The following is a 20,772-nucleotide window of genomic DNA, read 5'->3' on the forward strand; positions in this document are numbered from 1 at the left end:
TACATTCCAGTGTGGGAAGCACGGGTCTCGGGTGGCCCTAGCTTTTCTTATTAAAGGCGACACTATCAGGATCTAAAGAGTGTCCTTTTCTTATATATATACTGCCAACCTACAGCAAAATTAAAATGGTGCAGTAAAGACCCACATAGCGCCATTTGCTTTTAAAGATTTTTTTTTTTCTAAAATTAATTCTATCAAGGCTCTCCTATGGCGATATCGTTCACGGCTTGCCTGCTACCAAGTCTCCACTCTTGGTGATAGATAGGGCCTCATTGTTTCCCCTGGAATTTCCAATGGGTTTGATAAGGCCATGGCTAGCTTGGGAATATCCTTTGTGAATCAGGGAGGGGTGGTGATGGGGCTGAGGGTGGGGGGAGGGAGCGGAGCTGGGGTGCTGGCAGGCTTTCTTTCTGGGCAGTGAGTGGGTGGAGAGAGACGGTCGCTGGTGCTGTGTGCAGTCCTGTGACTTCGTGCCCCTGGCAGATAGGATCATTGCTGTTTCTCAGGTGGGGAAATGATGAGCCGCTTACTTTGCTGAGTGAGCAGGAAACCATCTGTTGGCATGGAAAAGTGATTATTTCCTAAGCTACCGACTACAACACAGCTGCCCTGGCCGCCCTGACGCTGTTTTCTTGTCCAATTTTGCTCCTTCAGGAAACCTGAAGCCCTGGGCCGGCTGGAACGGGGACGCGCATCGGGGCCAGCAGCGGCTTCTAGAACATGCAGGTGTTTGGCAGATGTGAGCCAGTGTGCGCCAGCTGGGATCCCAGGCAGATGCAGGGCCTAAGCTACGTCTCCAGCCTCCCTCTCAACACAGAAGGTCACTTTCTGAGTGGCCGTGCCACATGAACTGGGCCATCAAACCCAAGTGAAGGAGAGCTGTTGGCACCGAGCCCTGCTGCGTGGACATCACTGGTCATTTTACTCTGCCCTTGGTAGAATTATACTGGTGGCACAGGGGGAAACCAGTGTTGGGGAGTGCAAGGATCCCGGCCACCCCAAAGGAGGATTTCCAATGGGATGTCATTTCAGTAGCCCCTGGCCTCCCTAACCCTTCACTGTCAGTATCCCTGCTGCCCCCACCCACCCCCTCTCTTCTCACAAACCCTATTCCTGCTCTTGGAAAGCATCCAACATCAAAAGTGACCCAAAAGGAACTCTTGGAATCACCTCTAGGGGTGCCCTACATCACCCCCAGAGAACGGGGTCCTCTCCGTACCACCATGGCCTGGCTTTTTCTAAAGGTTTTGATGGTGGGGTTGAGTTTCTTGGGATTTTTTTACTCCCTTGTGGATTTCCACATCGATAGGACACCTGGGAGCCAGAGACCCAACTTTGTCATCATCCTGGCCGATGACATGGGGTGGGGTGATCTGAGCACCAACTGGGCTGAAGCGAAGGCCATGACCAACCTTGATAAGATGGCTTCCGAAGGAATGAGGTGAGTCTTGCAGACTCTGGAGTTTGACCCTGGGAACCCCTGAGAGGTGTTGATTAGATTGACTTATGTCTTTATTTGGTTGGACACCCAGCCAGGCATAACCTTAGAGCTATTTCCTGGGGGGGGCCGTTCCAGACCGTGGCAGTAAAGCACACCACATCGATTTCTCGGTTTCCCCGCACGCAGGAAAGCTGTGCTTACGCCAGAATGTGCTCTGCCGGGGGTGCAAGCGCATTATGAACGTGCTTGAAATGTCGCGAGGCTGCCCAAAGTGGGACACACAGACACAAAGTGAGGACATGCTGTCGGGACAGTGGCGCCGAGAGACTTGCTCGCGGTCGCCACAAACCTTCAATTTGCAAAAAGCACAGTTTGCAAAGGGCAAAAAAATGAGTATTGCCTATATAGCATAGGAAGAAACCCATCCTTCTATCTCTCCATCCCTTCCTCCATCCATCCACCCATCCACCCACCAACCCATCTATCCATCTCGCCACCTGTCCACATATCCACATATCCACCCACCTACCCATCCATCCATCCATCCACCCACCTATCCACATATCCATCCATCCATTCAATCAGATACCGTTCATTGTGTATGTTAGGAACTGGGCATGCAGAGTTGAGCATCCTTGACCTTGAGGAATGCACTGTGTGGCTGAGGAAAAAGGTCTAAAGGAATGTTCAGATGGTCCTTTAATGTCTCAGCCAGTTTGGAGCCCGGGACTTCAAGGCTGAAGGTGACCTTTGAAGAGCAGCTCATGGTCAGCTGGACAGTGGACACACACAGACTGTCTTCACACAATAGCTAGATAGCACCACACCTAGAGGCAGATGCTCACATTGATAAGCAGGTGTGACGCACTGGGCCTTTGAAGGGACCACAGAAGGGAAGGGATGTGTGTCCGGACAGGCCAACTTGCTTACAGAAGATCAAGAGTCCGAGCCCTTGGCTTGTGGGTTTTCTTCCCGGGCTAGTGTTGTTGGACGGACCCTCTTGGGTCCTGGCAACTTGGGCTCAAGTCTCCAGTCGGCTCAGTGGAAATGGTTTCATCTGGCTCGTTTGGGCATTGCGTGGGGCATCTCCAGAGTCATTCTTGAGTCTCAGCTTTTCCTCTGGGATACGGGCCGCCTGGTGTTCCTGCTACTGGTCTCACTCCACTCTCATCTGCTCTCCTCAGCCATGGAGAACTTTCCAGAAATTCACTCCTCGGCTCCCGACCTTTCAAAGACATTCTGTGGCAACTAACAAGACTGGCCATTCTCCAAACAAGGTCTCTTCGCCACCCATCTTCCTGCTGTGCTCACTGCTACCCCTCCTCCCCCCGGTGTCTCTCAGATGATTCCTCCATCCTGCCGCACAATCCTCCCCTCTTTTCTTCCCTCACAGCAGCTCTGGTGTCAGAGTTAGCACCAAGGGCTGCTAACTGCAAGGTCAGTGGTTCAAACCCACCAGCCGCTCTGCAGTCCAAAGATGAGGCTGTCTGAGAATTAAACAGTCTCAGACATTCTTAGAAGCATTTCTGCTCGACTCAGCAGGGTTTCCGTGACTCTGAAGGGACTCGATGACAGTGAGCGTTGGGCTGTTCTCTGGCTAATGACGCTCCTCGCCTTCAGCTCTGAGCTCCATATCACGAAGCAGGAACCGTCAGCTGTTGCTGAGTCAGTGCCCCCCACTCCCCACCCCCATCCCTACTAATCATGGCAATCCCATGCACAGTGAAAGGAAGTACTGCCCACCCATCCCCAGATCAGACCTTTGAGATCCATAAGGAGGTTCTTGGCTGCTTTATGGAAATAGATTGCCAGGCCTTCCTTCCTAGTCTCTCTGAGTCTGGCAGCTCTGCTTTGAACCAGGTTGGCACCATAGCAACACGAGAACCTTCACTGATGACTGCTGGGTTTTCCCAGGAGGCACTTTGGCTAAAAATAGAATCCAGGGCACACCTAGATGGAGGACTGGAATTCTCTGCCGCTAAGGCCGCCAGTGCTCCCTGGCACAGAGCTGGCAATTCACCAATATTTGTTAGGAGTCTAAGAGGTGCTGAAATGCCTGCCTACATTCCGTATGCTGGAATCCCCTCCCCCCAGCCCCCGGGGAGAGAGTGAGTCTATAGCATTTCCCAGATCCGTAGGGCCCCAGGTTGCCAAATGGTTCCCCAAACCCTCCTACTTTGGTTGTCAGCGGGTTGATGGGGAAATACCGGGCCCGTTACTTAAACAGAAGGAAAGTAGCACTTAACCCACCGCACCACTGGCTGCCTGCAGGGGCCCGAGGCAGGCCCTGTCTGGGGTGGTACTTAAGAGGGTGGACTCGAGCCTAGACTGCTTGGGGTGGAATCTGATCTCTTCTGCTGTCTCCCTGCGAGACCATGGGCAGGCTGCTTCATCTCTGAGCCTCACCTCCCTCCTCCTTTCTTGGGGACAACATCACTGAGTTTGTAGGATGCTGGAAAGTCCGTTCAGGGCCTATGTGAGCCAGTTCGACCCTCTGGGAGGAGTAGAACTGCTCTGTGGGTTTCAGAGATTCTAAGTCCTTAACGGAAGGACTTGATTTTCTCCAGTTCATACTCTTGGGTCAGGCACACCTTAGCCCTCAAAGTAACAGCCATGCTTATCAGTGCCTTCCGGAGGTGGTGTGCAGCAGATGTACCCAAGGCAATGACGGATACAGGCTAGCTTTTGTTATGTTTGTGGTTGTGACTCTGTTGCGAGGTTGCTGAGTGGATTGTGACTCACGGCTGCTCCAGGTATTAAGGGTTAGAACTGTCCCATAGGGTTTGCCCGGCCGTTGTTTGTGGAGGCAGTTTGCCAGGTCTCTCTCCCGCACAGCCGCTACGTGGGCTTAAGCCATCAGCTTTTGGGTTAGTTCATGCTGAGGCCCCCGGGCACCTTACTTTCGTCATACACAATGACTGTCCATTGGATGGCCAGCATGGAGCCACAACTTCGCAAGATGAGGGTTCACATGATTCATCCAGCAAGGAGGAGCTGGGTTCCCAGGGAGCAGTGGCCCTGCGTGGGTGGTCTGCAAGGGACTCCTGGGGCTGCTGGCCCACTGGGCCACCCTCCGGGTCTGAATCAACACACCAGTTGCAACAGGAGCTAACTGCGGCTGAGGGCTTGCACGGTGCCACGCACTGGAAAGATCAGCTGTTCAAACCCACCAGCCAGCCCGCGGGAGAAAGAGGAGTCTGCCTGCTCCCGGTAAGATGTACGGCTTTGGAAATGCCAGCGGAGGTTGCGATTGGGTTTGGCTTGGGGTACCACCTTACTCCGGGCCTTCCCCACCCCCATGGGCCTCTTGGAGGAGGCAAACAGCCAGACTTCTGGTGAGCCCAGGTGGTTGACCAGTTGTGCCCACCAGGGACTCCCAGGTGCACCAAGGCCCCGGCAACAGACTTTCAAAAGCGCCATCCACTCCCCAGCCTTGAAATGAAGCACGGGGCAAAGACGGTTTCATTCCACATGGCGGGTTAGGGTGCGGCCACAGAAAGTCTCCTCGTCGGTCTTAAGTCCCTTGTAGATGGATGCGGCCACACTTCACTCTGCGGCATTTCGTGTCTCCGGGGCTCTGGTGGCCGCCTTCCCAGCGCCAGCAGCCTGGGTTCTGATCGGAGTAATTTATGCCATGGCAGGTCGCTCTGTCTGACCGGGCCTTCATCAGCCTGCCCTCAGGGCTGCTGTGACGTCTGGCGCTGCCTCTCCAGCTTTGCCTCACCATTTATTTTCAGCCTTTAATTAGGACCCCTGCGGATGAACCAGCCTGAGCCTGCCCAGATAGATCGGGGCTCAAACAAAGCAGCTTTCCAAAGTGCAAGGCCGTTTTATTGCTTATTAATTAGCCCCCACCAAGTGCAGCCTGGAGGAGGTGGGGTTAGGGTGACCTGCCAGCAGGGTCTTCAGACCGAATGGAGTGTTGTTAATTGTTTTTGGGTTTTTTGGGGGGGTGGAGGGAACAGGAAGGAGAGGTGGGTTATGATCAGTTTATTCCAAAGACTTGCCAAACTGGGCGTTTAAACAGAGTGGATCATGACCATAGCTGACCTCCCCTGGCTTCCCCACAGCCAAGAGGCAGGGGTCAGGCATGCGTCCACCCTCCATCCTTCTCCGCCTAGTCTGACACCCACCACTCCTCCCCACAACACTCTACTTCTGTGCTGGGTTCAACACTTCCCTTGCAGTGGTCACACAGAAGTCACCGACAATACTCACAATGAAAGGTGGGGGGCGGTGTTTAGAGACGGGAGCAGGTTACTGAAAAGCAGGAGCAGTAAATGGTCGGGGGGCCATCATGGGGCCCCAGCGACACCTTGCCTCAGCCAGCAGCCACGTCTCCCTCCAGGCCTCAGCCTGTCAGCCACGGGGACACGTGGCTTCTGCCTCCGTGGACCAGGAAGCCAGCCCGGTGCTAGGCCTCACAGCCTCCTAGTCTCAGCGCTGCTCCTCTGTTCCGGTTCACGGTCTCCTTGCTGCAGCCTCCGGTGCCTCTGGTCTCGGCCGCAGCCACTTCAGCGAGATCTCAAACGTGCTGCTCAGGCATCTCTTCTTCCAGTGCGTCTGGGATGTGTCTCTTCCTGCCTCAAAGTTGGTTCCGCCTTCTGGTAATCCAAACGGACTCTCTGTGACTGTCACACGCGCGCCCTATTTGCGTAGTCCCACCCAGTCACTTGGTGGCCTTACGGAGGCCTGGGGAGAAGAGCCACGTGAAGACATCTTACTCCACCACACAAGTAAACAAGATGGTCTCCGAGTTTGATTTCGCAGCGTAGCGTGCTTTGGCATGGGGACTGAGTGTGAAGCAAGCTTTGGCTTCCGTGAGTAGGGGCAACCAGGCGAATCTTGTTATTTCTCCAATCGGCCCACCTGGCCTTTCTCATCGAGTTTTGCTTGCTCGTTCCCGGGGGTTGGTGGAGTCGCAGCCCTAAGCCTCACCGCCGGAGAGCTCACCGCTGTGAAGGAGCGCCGAGCTACATCATGCTGCAAAAAACATTCTCTGGCTGTTCCCGGTGCTCACCTGTCGGCCGAGAGACAGCCACGGAGCAGCCTGTGAGAAGGGGCGAGTCATACCTTCAGGCGACTGCTGCATCCCTGACACTGCCGGGGCCAGAGGGACGTGGTCAGCATCTTTGGATCAGCACAGCCCTGCTGCTAAGGTTCAGTCCACCGGCTCAGCAAATGGACGGAATTGTTCCACGATCAGTTGAATCCCCGCAAAGGAGTCCTGGCGGCATGGTGGGCTACGGGCCATGCTGCACACCTCAAGGCCAGCGGTTCGAAATCACTAGATGCTCCACAGAAGAAAGACGAGGCTTGGCAGTCTCTGAAACCCACAGGGCAGGTCTACTCTGTCCCCGTAGGGAGGCTATGAGTCAAAATCGACTCAGTGACAGTGTGTTGTGGCATGGACCTCCAGGGGTAGAACTCAGGCCTTCTGAAATGTGAGACCCAGGCCTGATTCCTGCTTCTGGGGCACCACATAGGTAGCCCTGACCCGTCTGTCAACTGCACGGGAAGCCCAGATGTTGCCAGGATGCTGAGCAAGTTTCAAAGCAGCGTCCAGACTGAGAAGGTCTAAGAAGAATTGCCTGCCATCTCCTGAAAATCAGTCCGTCAGAACCAAACAGCCTGATCCACGATCAATCGTGGCATGGGGAGGGCCGGGCCTCACTTTGCTTGATGCGCACTGTGGGTCACTGTGAGTTGCCGTGGGATTGACCCCGCGCCCGTCAGGCCACACTTTGGGTTCCGATTTCCCATGTAAAGTGCAAACAGGCTGATGGAGCTGACGCGCTGGCTTCCTGGGCCCGCTCTTGGAAGTTAGCTGGGACACGGGTACGCCACGTCTCTTCCAGACTCACGTGGTTCACGTGGCTATGAGTCACGCCCTCGGGGCTGGCACCATCACAAGTGTCTCGGGGCCTGCCCAGTGGAAGACCACTTCCCGTAACACAGGGCTGCAGCCAGCTTCCCTCATGTGACTCAAGGCTGGAAAGAAGATCGGGTTTGGCAGATCGGGTTCAAATGCTAGCTCTCCTACTTTCTCAGTGTATGGCCCTTCAGTCTTCTGCGTGGTCCAGCAATCAATTAGACAGGCCTGAGAGCAGTGGTTCTCAACCTTCCTAATGCCAAGCCCTTTCATACAGTTCCTCCTGGCTGGCGACCCCTCCCCAACCATAAAATTATTTGTGTTGCTACTTCATCACTGTCATTTTGTTATTGTTATGAATCAGGCGACCCCTGTGAAAGGGCTGTTCAACCCCCCCCAAGGGGTCGCGACCCACAGGTTGAGAATCGCACTCATCTGTAAGATGGGAATCCTGATCCAACTTTGACGTTGGTCACCCGATTAGGAATGGCAGCGATGTTCATGATCATAAGCCCAACACCGGAGAAGAACTGGTGCGTGCATCGTGGGGCTGGCGGAGGATATTGGCAGGACCAACACATCTGTCTTGCCAGACGTCCGGCCAGAGTGCTCCTTGGAGGCAAGGATGGCGAGGCTGCACCTCCTGTGCTTTGGACGTGTTGTCGGGAGAGACCAGTCCCTGGAGAAGGACACCATGCCTGGTACAGGAGAGGGCCGAGACAAAGGGAAGGCCCTCCAGGCGACAGAGCAACATGGGGGCTGCAGGGCGGGGGGCTCGAGCTCAGGAAGAAGCAGGGCTGACGCACCGAACAACAAGAGCACCAGACAAACATACACGTAATGCCTGTGGGTACTCTGGGACGAAGCTGGAGACCATGCCTCAGTCTCAGGCTGGGTTGACCTAGGGAGTAGCGGGGGCGGAGAGAGCAGGCTCCTGAGGGAGGATGCTGAGTGTGGTTCTGCACATGCTGAGGTAGAGGTGACCTCCGACCTGGCAGTGAACGAAAGGCCAGCCCAGGACCAGCAGCAGGCAAGTGACAGTCACCGTTGGAATTCCAACCGTTCCTGCCCTGCCCACCGCTCCCTTTCTGGAATGTTCTCTGTCTGCCCCTTCGCCAACGATGACGAACTGTGTTGACTGATGAACATGAGTGTTTGGTTTTTGAACAAAACGACTCCATGCAGGGCCCCATACCAAGTGCCTTCTGTACATCACCTCCCTGAGCCCCACGGCAGCCTGGCACGCTGGGTCTGACCGAGGCGGTGCTGCAGATGAGACTGAGGCTGAAGGTGAAGCCACCTGTCTAGTCTCACACTAGAGACCCCCTGGGGCTTTGGACACACAGGGACCTGACTTGCAGGACCAGGCTTTGAGGCTTTGAACCCTTGTTTCACTCTGCCTCCCAGAGCACCTACGCATTTCTCAGATGGCGCTTGGCTCACGCTGATGCACCCTCGCGTCCCTGAATACTTGACACCAGGACGTAAGCTCTCTGGAGACTCTCATCCCTGTAGCTCCCCAGCACCTGATGTGTGGTTGGCTGGACTGAACCAGGAGCTCACAGATGAAGGGGTGTGTGTATCCATTGGAGGGGAAGCATGGAAAGATGAATGATGGGAGGTGGGGGGGCGGGTGATTCCTGATGCGGCCACCTCGATGTTTCCATAACCAGATGAAGTCTTCGTGCCACGGCAGGCCAGAAGAACCGGTTCTCACCAGGGAGTGTTCAGGACAGAAATGGCCAACGGTGGAGACAGCCTTCCTGGAAGGCCCGGCCCCCTTAAGAGCCATGGGTGTGTTTCAGAACCACTCTGAGCCCAGGGAAACGGTGAGGGTGCAGACACACCCCGGCTCTCTTGGAGCTCCACTCTCCTTGAGGGCACCCGGCAGCCAGCCAGGACACAGCCCCCCAAATGTGCGATGCTCTCAGGGACAGCGAGAACCGGGAAGTGAGGTGGAGAGGGGCTGTCCCGAGAGGCCTCAAGGAAGTAGTGTGAAGCGGACGCGAGAAGCAGCCACCCCGTGGGAACTGTAGCAGAGTGTTCCAGGCGGCGGCAGGAGTTTGAAGTGTTCTGGGAGGATCGTGGTTTGAGCCCTTTGAACCTAAGAGGACCAGCTGGGACTGGACGGTGCCGATCCCCAGCCGTGTCCCATAGGAACGGGCAGTGTTGTGCCTCCCAAGGGGGACTACTGGGGAGAGCCAGTCTGAGCTCCGCACGGGCCTCGCGCTGGCTGCATCCAACGTCACCCACGTTGGACTCCGGGTTACTTCCCCTGGAGGTGTGCAGGGCAGAGACAGAGCCTGCTTACAAGGGGGCTTGGAGATCCCCTCCCCTCCCCCCGCACTCCCCACCCCGGGAACCCATGGGCTGAGGGAAAGCAATCTTGAACACCATAACCCATTCAGATCCATTCGTGGGTTTCAGCTCTCTGCCTGGGAAGCTCCCGTGTTGTGTGTCTGTTGTGAGGTGCTGTCGAGTCAGTTCCAGCTCACCATGACCCTGACCCTGACCCTGCGTACAACAGAACTAGACACTGCCTGGACCCGTGCTGTCTTCTCCGCTGTCATGTTTGAGCCCACGGCTGCAGCCACTGTGTCCGTCCATCTCATTGAGCGCCTGCTTATTTGGTGACTCTGTATTTTACCAAGCATCATGTCTTTTTCCCCCCAGAGACTGGTCTCTCCCGATAACATGTTCAAAGCACGTGAGACACAGTCTCGCCATCCTAGACGCTAAGGAACATTCTGGCTGTATTTCTTCCCAGCCAGATTTGGTTGTTCTTCCTGCAGTCTCATTCAAGTCTTCGCCAGCACCAGAACCCAGATGCATCAGTTCTCTGGTCTTCCTTACCAGGTTTTGGAGACCTTGACAATGACTTTGGGTCCCCTCCCACCTCAATAGTTTTATTGATATAAAAATTCACACAGCATACACGTCTATGGTTAAGTCGCTCTAAAAACGAGTTGTATATACATAATCACAATCAGTTCTAGTGCTCCCTCCCCAATTCCTTATTCAGAACATTTTAATTAATAAAATTAAATTAAAAGTAAGAAAGAAAACACCACCAGCAATATTAAAATAAGCCAGCGAAGAAATTTCTGTCGTGGAACAACTTTACAACAATCTCTGTCTGATTGCAAGGGTTTAATCTGCAGATGGAGTTGGCTCCCACTCTCCGCCATCATCTTCTACAAGTTGGGTGTTCACAGTTTACGCTCTGATATTTTCCCCTTCCTCATATTTGGATTTTGTTATTGTCTTCACACAGACTAGTGTGCTTCTTCAAGGTGGACTTAGTTGACCCCTCACTTAGATGGCTGCTTGTTTGCATACAAGCCTTTAAGACCCCAGACACTATTTCAGTTGATAGCCTGGCACCATCTGCTTTCTTGAGCACACTTTGCTGTAGCGCCCTTCTCTTCAGTGATCTCTCCATGAAGGTGAGCCTGGAGCAGGGCCGGCCATGCCATCAATGTCGTAAGAACTACCTGTTCTTGGATTGGGGCTAGAATTAAGTGGAAGCTCAGAACCTATCTTGACGACGGGTTATGTTTGACTTTAGTTTATTTTAGGGGTCTTATTATCATTTTATTATAAAAAAAACAGTCAGTCACCCCCTGGGGTACAAGGTGATTCCATTGATAACATCAATAACTTATCCGAAGACATAGAATTTAAGGTCCCGTTGAGAAGAGGAGGCTATGCGAGTATAGTCCAGCCAACTGTGCTCCATGAGTTGTTGCTTTGTGCAGATTGAATTCTTAGATGCTTGCTCTGTTAACATTGACCACGGGGGTTGGTGCTAAGGGGAAATTTCCTGTGATGTTCCTTACAAGGGCAGATCCTTGCCTATCAGATTAATACGTGTCATGTTAATGTAAAGAGGGCATTAAGACAAGGAATAGATGGCGGTTCTGGGTCCCCTTTCATTGGACGCCCACTAAGCCAGAGATCCTAACCAAGGTCCAGAGTCCCCCAATTCCACAGACTTGGGGCGGCCTTCATGTGTTTCTCCACTCACCAGAGGATTTCAGTCGTAAGTCCAAAGGCTACCAGAGTTTTGAGGTAGGGCCCCGCTCATTCCGTGGGGCTTCCACGGTGAATCCCTCGGTGTGGCCTATGGGAGTTGCCATGTTTCCCGTAGGCCAGCATCTAGCCAAGGTCATCATCGTAGTGCATAGACCATGGCGTGGTTCACCGAGGGTTGCGTGGAAACTAATTCAAAGTGTGTAACCAGGAACACGGAGCCAGGCCTCTTCTCTCCCTGGATTCTCTATAATTATTGTTGGGCATCCCTTCGCGGTAAGAGGTTGCCCCTCCCCACTTACCCACCATCAGAAGTATAGATGCCGCCTCTGTGAACTGGGTGCTCCCCTTCCTCCCCTGGTCTTGACTTTCCAGGAAGGGTCCCTTCTCCTTCCTGTCGAGTGTCTGTTGCTTTGTCGCCGCCTCCTCTCAGTGCTGTGTGGCATCACGTGGCTGGTCTCCTCCCGTTTCCCCCTATCCGGAAGGAATGACCCCAGCCGATGTGTGGTCTCCTCTTTCGAGGTGGTCCTTGTGAAGTGTGTATAAGGGGGTGATGGATGGTTCCTGGCCAGTAGGCAGGCTTTCCACCCCTTTGTTTGGGAATTGGCCCCTCTAAGATTTAATTGGCGTTTCTCCTGATAGTAGTGGGCTCACACGGTACTTGTCCGTTGGTGCTTGACTGGCTGCACCCGGCACAATGGTCCCCAGGCCCTTCTAGGTCACGCAGTGTTTCTTACTTTCCTCATTGTTTTTGAGAGACACATAGTATTCCGTGGTGTGGAATGAACCGTAGTTTCCTTGCTCACTCGTCTACTGTTGGGCATTTGTGGGTTTTGTTTTTAATGCAAGGAGAACCTTTTGGGGGATTTCAAGCCAAGGACTAATGGTAGCTGGTATTACGATGGAATAAAACTCACTGCCACTGAGTCATTTCTCACTCATAGCGGCCCTATAGAACAGAGCAGAACTGCCCTAGGGAGTTTCTAAGATGGAAAATATATTTTTTAATGGGAGTAGAAAGCCTCATGTTTCCCTTGTGGCTCAGCTGGTGGTTTCAAACCGCCGACCTTAGGGGTAGCAGCCCAATCCATCCCCCACTACAGCACCAGGGCTCCTCCCCAGAAATACGGGAGTTCCTGAACGTCTGTCAAACAGCCTCAGCAGGCAGGGATTGGAAGGGTGTTGATCCTCGAAAGGAAGCCTTTAAGGGGTTCCATTGCGGCCACACCCCCATCTGCTCCCAAAGGGTCAGCCACCCCCTGCTCAGAGGGAGAACGACCAGGCTTTCTACTCCCATACAGAGTGACAGTCTTGCAAACCCACAGGGGCCGTTTGACCCTGTCCCAGGGTCGCAGTGAGACGGCAGGGACCCAACGGCAGTGAGTTGTTTGAGTGAGGCACTAGTCTGTGTCCCCTGAAGGACATATGGTGGTGTGATGTCCTTTCTAACCTCTAGAGCTGTGGCTGGCCTCCCCTTGGAGCATAGCTAATGACACAGGATCCTCATGGGCTGTGCTTTGAGCCAATCACTTTTGAGATGGGAAAGAGATTGAACAAACAGGTGAGCTAGCAATGATGGGGGAAGACAGATGCTGGCGACTTGAAGATCGCCTAGGAGCAGGAGCTCAGAGACAGGACCTTCCTCCGGAGCTGACAGAGAAAGCAGGGGATTCAGCCTGCCAGCCCCTAAATGGCTCAACACCCCGCCCTCCCCGCCCCTCAGAGTGTCAGACCTATCACGTGTGGTGTCTCCTTATAGAGGCACTCGGTTCTGAAGACAGCCAATGAACATTTTAAAAGTGACCTAGCTGCTTGTGGAAACTGGGTGGTGGTGATTGAGGTTAGATATGAGACGTGGGGAACAGGGCCACCACAGATAGCTGGGTGCATTATGGACCCCTGATTCCAAGCCCTTGCACGAATGGTGCCCCCAAGGGTCATGCGACGTGGCAGCCCTGGTGTGGTGCAATGGGGAGGTTATGGCAGTGGCCTGGTGGCTTAGTCTAGGATCTTAGCAGGTTAATGGGAGGGGGGGCAGTGCTGGCTATATTTGGAAGTGGGGCTGGTAGGACATGCTCCTAGCTTAGCTGTGGAGAGTGAGGGGCAGTGAGAATAACGGGGTGAAAGAGAGTTGGCTTGAGTAGCGGGGTCAAAAAGGGGGATGAGTCCCTGAGAGAGAGAGAGAGAAGGAGAGCTGGGCGGGGAGGAGGTGCCCTGCAGGGAAGCATCCACGGAAGAACCACGTGTTGTAGAGATGTCAAAGGGAAACAGCCCTGCCAGGCCCGAGCCCCACAGCTGCCCTGCCCTGACCTGCCCGGGGGGTAGCCCAGTGGGCTGATGGTCTTAGGATCAGACCTGGTACTACCCTGGCAAGCCCCGAAAGTGCTCAGGATGCTGCTCCGGAGAGCTGGCAGCTCAGTCGTGACCGACGAAGGCCCACACATGGCGTTAGGGGCTAAAGGCACCTTCTGGAAGCCAGGCCTGAGCTTCCTCTAGTCTATTCAGACACATTATATTAGCCAAAAGCCAGGAGAGAGAGAGAAAGAGAGAGAGAGAGAGAGAGAGAGAGAGAGAGAGAGAGAGAGAGAGAGAGAGAGAGAGAGAGAGATCCAGCCTCACACATTTCGAAACCTTCACTTGGTGAAAGTGCCCATGACTCCATGTTGTCCAGCGAGGGATGCAGACATGGCTCAGTGACAAATGACCCCGCCCGTCACCCGAACCAGTGGCCATGGGTCACTTCAGACCCTGGTGCTGTGGGCATTAGAGCAGAGCTGGGGTCCCTAGGTTCCCAAGGGCTGGCTGTTTGGGGAGTTGATAACTGGCTTTTTCTCCGAAGCGCCTTGAGGTGGACATGAACTTTCAGCCTTTGGGGTAGCAGTGGAGCGTGTTCACTGTCGGCACCACCCAGACCTGGGAACGGAAGGCATCCCTCTATGTGGTTTTCCGTAGCGTGTATGAGGAGCGGTGTAGAGGATGGCTGAGGAGAGGGGCCTGGAGTTTCGGCTCTGCGGGCCGAGGGAGCCCAGAGGGGAGGCCCTGGGATGAAGGGGCGTCAGGGTGCCCCCCTTTGTAGGAGGGTGAACTGCCAGAGTCATTGCAAGGTTTACTGCAAGGACCTCGAGGTGTGGGATAGGCTGTCTCCAGGTGTTCAGATACCAGGGTCTTATCTGGAAGGTTTTCCAGGCTGGACGCTCCCAGACTCCCCAACTAGCCTATATCAGCTATTTCTCATTCTCAGAAAGTTCCTCCAGTGCTCAGCCAAGACAAAACAGAAAAACCAGTGTCATCAACCTATCCCGACTCCTCTGGAGCCCTGTAAGATAGAGCAGAATCTCGCCTCGACGTTCCACGGTTGTGGGTTTGAATGGAAGCAGGCGGTCTTTCAGGGAGCAGCTAGTGGGTTTGAACCGCTGACTTCTCAGTTACCAACAGACCACTGTCCCCGCTATGTCACCCGGGTTCCATGAGACTCAGTAGAAGCCATTGATGGTTTCGTCAATTTACACAGCGGGCTGGGTAGCAGTTACATGCTGGGCTGCTAACCTCAAAGTCAGCAGGCCGGCCTTTCCATTCCCATGAAGATGTACAGTCTCGGAAACACAGGGGCCGTTCTGCCTGGTCCTCTAGGGGCGCTGAGTAGGCCTCGACTCCGTGGCGGTGAATTTGGTGCATCAGTGTTTGGAGATGGGTGTGCCAGGACACGTTGTGTGTGCTTGAGACCCATGGATCGCGGACGTCTGACCTTCCTCCCAAGGGCCCTGGACCCCTTTCCCTCTCTGCTTTCGACCCTCACTCTGTCTGGTGCGGTTCTCCTCCCCAGGACTGGCTGCAGAGTGGGGAAGTCTCCCCAACCCTTTCCCTCTTACCTCTAAGAGAAGCTTCTGGACTTCCTGATGGGAACAAGGTGGTTTAATGGCACAGCGTGGGATTGTTGAGCAGAGTTCAAAGGCCTGCCCTGGGACACTTGGCCGTGGTAGCCAGGGAGTGACCGGCAGCGTGGGCTTCTGAACAGCATACCTGGGTCCGACCACGGCTCCGCAGGCCCAGCTGCAGGTGAACCTCTTTCTGCTCAGTTTCCCCACCTGTGAAACGGGGATCCTAATCACATGCTGTTAAGTGCTTGTTGCTCACTGAGAAGTTCGGGGTCCTACCCCTCCCCGAGCCCCGCAGGAGCGAGGCCTGGCGATCTGCCCTGGTGAGATGGCAGCCTGGAAAACCCCGCGGGGGCCGCTCGGCTCCCGCTCCACCCCTGCCATGGCTGTGAGCGGAAGTGGGCACCGTCGATCGGAAACCACGCCGTTGGAGGGCTGCCGTGGGATTCAGGGCACCCATCTGTGCACAGTGCCTGCTCCCCAGGAGCGGTCCGTTTCCAGCCAGTTGGCTCGGGGTCATGTGGCTTCCGGCTCAGGGGTGTGAACTGTCCCCCTCTCCACACTCCAGTGCATTGCTGTGGCCATTGCAAATTGTGAGCCCCTTCCAACCGAAGGATGTTGTCACCCATGGGGTTGTCGCCGACTCATTTTCAGAGGGAGCTAGATGGCCAGTCTGAGGCGAGAAGCTGTGCTGAGACTTCACCCAGAGGTCTCCAGATACCCCGCTGGGCTTGGAAATGCCGGTGCTGTAGCTTCCAGCACCATAAAAACGCCACCGTGTACCAGGCAGCCTGAGCCAGGCCATCTCGTTGAGGGTTTTCCTTTTTTTGGTGGACTCTCGGTGTTACCAAGCCTGCTGGCCTTCTCCAGGGACTAAGAGGCTGCCATCTTGCAGGTCCAGGGCCCTGGCCTAACCCAGAACGCCCTGTCTCGGGTGCCCCCACCTGCTCTGCGGGTGGGAACGAGCTACCTTCTCCGCCTTCTCCCTGCACGTGTGGTTTCACAGGGTCTCCTAAGGTCCCTTCACAGACCTCTCCAGATGCTGTGGAGCCAACTCGTGGTCACCCTGTGTGTGTTACAGCAGAACAGTGCTCCAGAGGGTCTTCAAGAGCTGACTATTGGGGGGCGGAAATGGGTTGCCAGGCCTTTCTTCTGTGGCACCTCTGGATGAACTCAGCTCCCCACTTTGGGTTAGCAGCTGAGCTTGGTTGGCAAACCTCCACCCTGCCAGGGTCCTCATCTCTCTAGGACCCAGAAGAACTCTTGCATCTCTGCAGTCAGCTGTCTCTGAACTCCCCGGGGCATGCTCCACGTGATGTGAATTTGCTCAGTGAAACCCTGGCTCCTATCTGTCCTCCTTTGAGAAAAGACCCCCTTCCCTCCTGTCCCTTGTGCTCCCTTCTCTCTCGCTACCGGTCCTCCTGTCTCAGCCCTTCCCTGCCCCGAGGCCCGGGGACACTGTGGGTCTCGCCGTGTCTCTGTGGTCAGTGGATCCCCATCAGGTGTTTTCTTCTGGGCAGGTTTGTGGACTTCCACGCGGCTGCCTCCACCTGCTCGCCGTCCCGGGCCTCCCTGCTCACCGGCCGGCTTGGCCTTCGCAATGGCGTCACCCACAACTTCGCAGTCACTTCCATGGGGGGCCTTCCACTCAAGGAGACCACCTTGGCCGAGGTGCTGCAGCAGGCTGGCTACGTCACGGGCATGATAGGTAATGTGGGTCCAACAGCCCCCAGTCCGCGTTCTTGTTGCGTCCTGGTCCTACCCCGCCAACCTATTGCCACCATTCTGGTCACCCTGCTACCTTCCTCCTCTTCCTCCTCCTCCGTCCCCTCCTCCTCCTGCCGTTTGTTTCCCCACTTGCTTGCTGTTTGAGCTGGGAATGCTTCCAGCCGCAGGGAACCATTTCCCCACAGTATGCCAAGCTTGCTCTCGTTAGCCCCTCTGCTGAAAGATGCAAGCCGGTGCTAGGGTCCTGTCCTGCTCTGTGGCCCTTAGCCTGCAGGCCTCGTGTTTGCTGCTGCCGACTTGTCACAGGAGGGTGGCCGAGTGGCTGCTGTAGGAAGTTAAGGAAGCAAGAAGAGAGAGGCCGGCCAGCCTCATGTGTCCACCTCGATCGGGAAAACAATGGCTGTCCCCTCCGCAGGATTGCAGCCATCCGATTGGGTCACCAGGCCACCTCTAGTTGCAAGAAGACCTCGTCAACCAGCCCCCTTCACCTAGTCGATTGCTGTTTTGACGGACCGGGATCGGGCACAGGAGGCTGTGCAGCTCACAGGAGCAGCCCGTCTCCTCTTTCTCCCTCAGAGAGGCTGCTGGGTTGGAACCTCAGGCCTGAGGTTAGCAGTCCAACCCTGACAGGGTCACTAGGGCTTCCACATGGGGAACTGGAGACCGGTTGGCTTGGGCATGAACAGGTTGACCTCCATCCCCCCCTTTATACAAACCCAAGTTCTCGAGCAGTGGTTCTCAACCTTGCTAATGCCATGATCCTTAAATATAGTTCCTCATGTTCTGGTGATCCCCCAACCATAAAATTATTTTCTTTTTTAAAAATCATTTTATTGGGGGCTCATACAACTCTTATCACAATCCATACATAAATCAATTGTGTAAAGCACATTTGTACATACGTTGCCCTCATCATTCTCAGAACATTTGCTCTCCACTTAAGCCCCTGGCACCAGCTCCTCATTTCCCCCCTCCCTCCCCAGCCCCACTCCCTCATGAACCCTTGATAATTGATAAATTATTATTTTGTCATATGTTGCCCTGTCCAATGTCTCCCTTCACCCACTTTTCTGTTGTCCATTTCCCAGGGATGAGGATATATGTAGATCCTGTAATCGGTTCTCCCTTTCTACCCCACCCTCCCTCGACCCTCCTGGTATCCCATACTTCAGCATCATAATTTTCCTACTGTTATGAATCATAATGTAAATATCCGATATGCAGGATGTATTTTCACTGTTATAAATTGAACATAATTAATGCATAGTGATTAATCACAAAAACAATGGCATTATATATTGTGAAATATTTATTTCTAATGACAAATAAATGACATTTTGTCTTGAAGCGTGGTGTAACATGGGTAACAGTCTTCACACCAGTTACTTGCATGTGGGTGGACCCACCTGGAGACAGAGGAGCAGTGTCTCAGTGTGTAAGAAAATTGGAAAAAATAAGTTTTTTCTAATGGTCTTAGGCAACCCCTGTGAAAGGGTCATTTGACCCCCAAAGGGGTCACGACCCACAGGTTGAGGACCACTGTTCTAGAGGCAGGCGAAATGGGGCACAGTTACAGGTAGATATGCAGCCATCTTGTCCAATGTCTTTCCTTTTTAAAACTCTTAGGCACCTTTCACTTGCCGTTGAGTTGAATGTTTCCTTCACCAGGACGTAAGACAATTGGTTTTACTGGTATCACCGTCCCTTATGCTGTAAAGTTGAGCAAACCGAGTTCCCGGGCGGAGATGGGCCTTGCTCCCACTCACCTAGCAGCAGCTGGCAAAGGTCCGACCTGGTCAGGGTTGTCTCCTCTGCCCATACTTAGTCGATCTGTATGCTGGGCACATCATTGGAAAACCTGGACGCGGTGAAGACTGAGGTGGCATTCGGAGGAGGACTTGTCCGTTACCGGATGACACACCCTCGCTTGCTAAAAGCAGGAGGACTCAAAGGAGGACGTGCTGAGGAAGATCTAGAACTGCAGCCTTCAGGATGGACCAAACTTCTCACAATGGCACCAATAAATAGCACCTTGCTAAGCAGAAAAGAGCAAGGTGGTCAAGGGCTTCATGTTGCTTGGATCTACGGCCAATGCTCATGGAAGCAGCAGTTGAGAAATCAAGTGTGGTATTGTGGGGGGCAAACGCTGCTGCCCGAGACCTCTTTAAAGTGTTGAAAAGTGAGGGTGTCACTTTGAGAACCAAACCGTGGCGTTTTATATGGCCGCATAGCCCGTGAAAGACGTTGCATAAGAAAGACCAGGGGAAAACCAGTGCATCGGCATGATGGCGCTGGCAAGGAATACTGGAAATACAAGGAGCCCCGGTGGTGTGATGGTTATGCTTTGGGCTGCTAATCACAAGGTCAGCAGTCCAAAATCATCAGCTGCTCCTTTGGAGAAAAATGATACTGTCTGCTCCCATAAAGAGTGACAGTCTCAGAAACCCACGGGCAGTTCTACCCTATAGGGTCCCTAAGCATTGGAATCAACCTATGGCAGTGAGTTTGGCTGTAGTGTTTCTGGTTTTGTTTTTTCCAGAAGAACAGCAAGTCTGTCATGGATGAAATACAGTCAGAATGCTCCTTAGAAGGAAGGATGGTGTGGTAGTTACATCATCTGTTGTCAATTTGAGACTTAAGAGTAAAGGGGTGGGGTTTAGCCTGTCAATCAGGTCGCAGCTTGATGACCTCACTTGGAGGCACTAAGGAGATAAATAGCTCAGTGGAGGCCGGAGACAGGCTCACTCCCGGAGAGACATTCTTGTTGACAAGCCCCATGGAGACAGGCTGATGGCAGTCAGAGCCTTGGAGCTGGAGACCCACGCCAGCGCTGAGATTCTGCTACCACAAGACTTTCCACTCACTGGGCTGTGATCTTCTTGCATTCAGTGTCATTGCATGGCATCATGAGCCTAAAGAGGAATTTGTGGACTAGTATCGACATGTGGGGTAATATCGAACTTATGGACTTGATCTGGGATTTATGGACTAGTATCGATATATGGGGTAATATCAGATTCATGGACTTGATCTGGACTGGGATGTTTTCTCAATGTACAATTTCTATTTTATATTAGGCTCTTTCAGACATATATGAGCATCTCTGGCTTTGTTTCTCTAGTCCACTCGGACTAACATCTCATGTACTTTGGACATGGACTGGTCTCAGTCCCTGGAAAAGGGTATCATGCATGGGAAAGTAGAGGCAGTAAACAGAGGAAAACCCTCAGGGAGATGGATTGATAGCGTGCTGGCTACAGCAGTGGGCTCAGACCTAACAGGATTTGTGAGGATGACCAGAACTGAGGAAGATCAAGGATTGCCGCCTTCAATATGGATTTCTCTTCAAGGTAAAGAAGCCCCAAACCCTTACGACTAGACTACTAGGTAACATCAAGGTAAAGAGAAAAGAAATCGAAACTGTCGAGGATTTGGTCTCGCTTGGATCGGCAACCCATGCTCATGGAAGCAGTGGTCAAGAGGTCAACAGACAGCTTGCATTGGCTAAATCTACCACACAAGAGGATGGAAAAGCAAAGCGGTTACATTGAGGACCAAGGTGCGCCTGACCCAAGCCTTCATCTCATTTCCCTTCACCTCGTATACATGTCAAAGCCGGACATGGAATGAAGGAAGACTGAAGACAAATCGGTGCATTTGAATTCTGCTGCTGGCGCAGAATATTGAAAGTACCGTGGACTGCTAAAAGGACAACCGACCTGTCTTGGAAGCCGAAGGATCAGAGTGCTCCTTGGAGGCAAGACGAGCTAGATGTCGTCTCCTGTACTTTGGATACATTGTCAGGAGAGACCCGTCCCTGGAGA

General features: G+C 53.7%; 1 protein-coding gene across 3 annotated transcripts in view; it reads left to right on the top strand.

Annotated features, from left to right (window-relative positions):
• The window catches only part of ARSG (arylsulfatase G), a 129,020-nt gene that overhangs the window by 45,052 nt on the left and 63,196 nt on the right, over positions 1–20,772 (top strand). For all 3 annotated transcript variants that reach the window (XM_075562140.1, XM_075562139.1, XM_075562141.1), the window contains 2 exons: positions 655–1,441; positions 16,741–16,928. In XM_075562140.1, coding sequence (XP_075418255.1) covers positions 1,224–1,441; positions 16,741–16,928 — 406 coding nt within the window. In that variant the 5' untranslated portion in view covers positions 655–1,223. The remainder of the gene's footprint in view (positions 1–654; positions 1,442–16,740; positions 16,929–20,772) is intronic.

Source organism: Tenrec ecaudatus, chromosome 10 (assembly GCF_050624435.1).
Source record: "Tenrec ecaudatus isolate mTenEca1 chromosome 10, mTenEca1.hap1, whole genome shotgun sequence".
NCBI classification, from domain to species: Eukaryota; Metazoa; Chordata; class Mammalia; order Afrosoricida; family Tenrecidae; genus Tenrec; species Tenrec ecaudatus.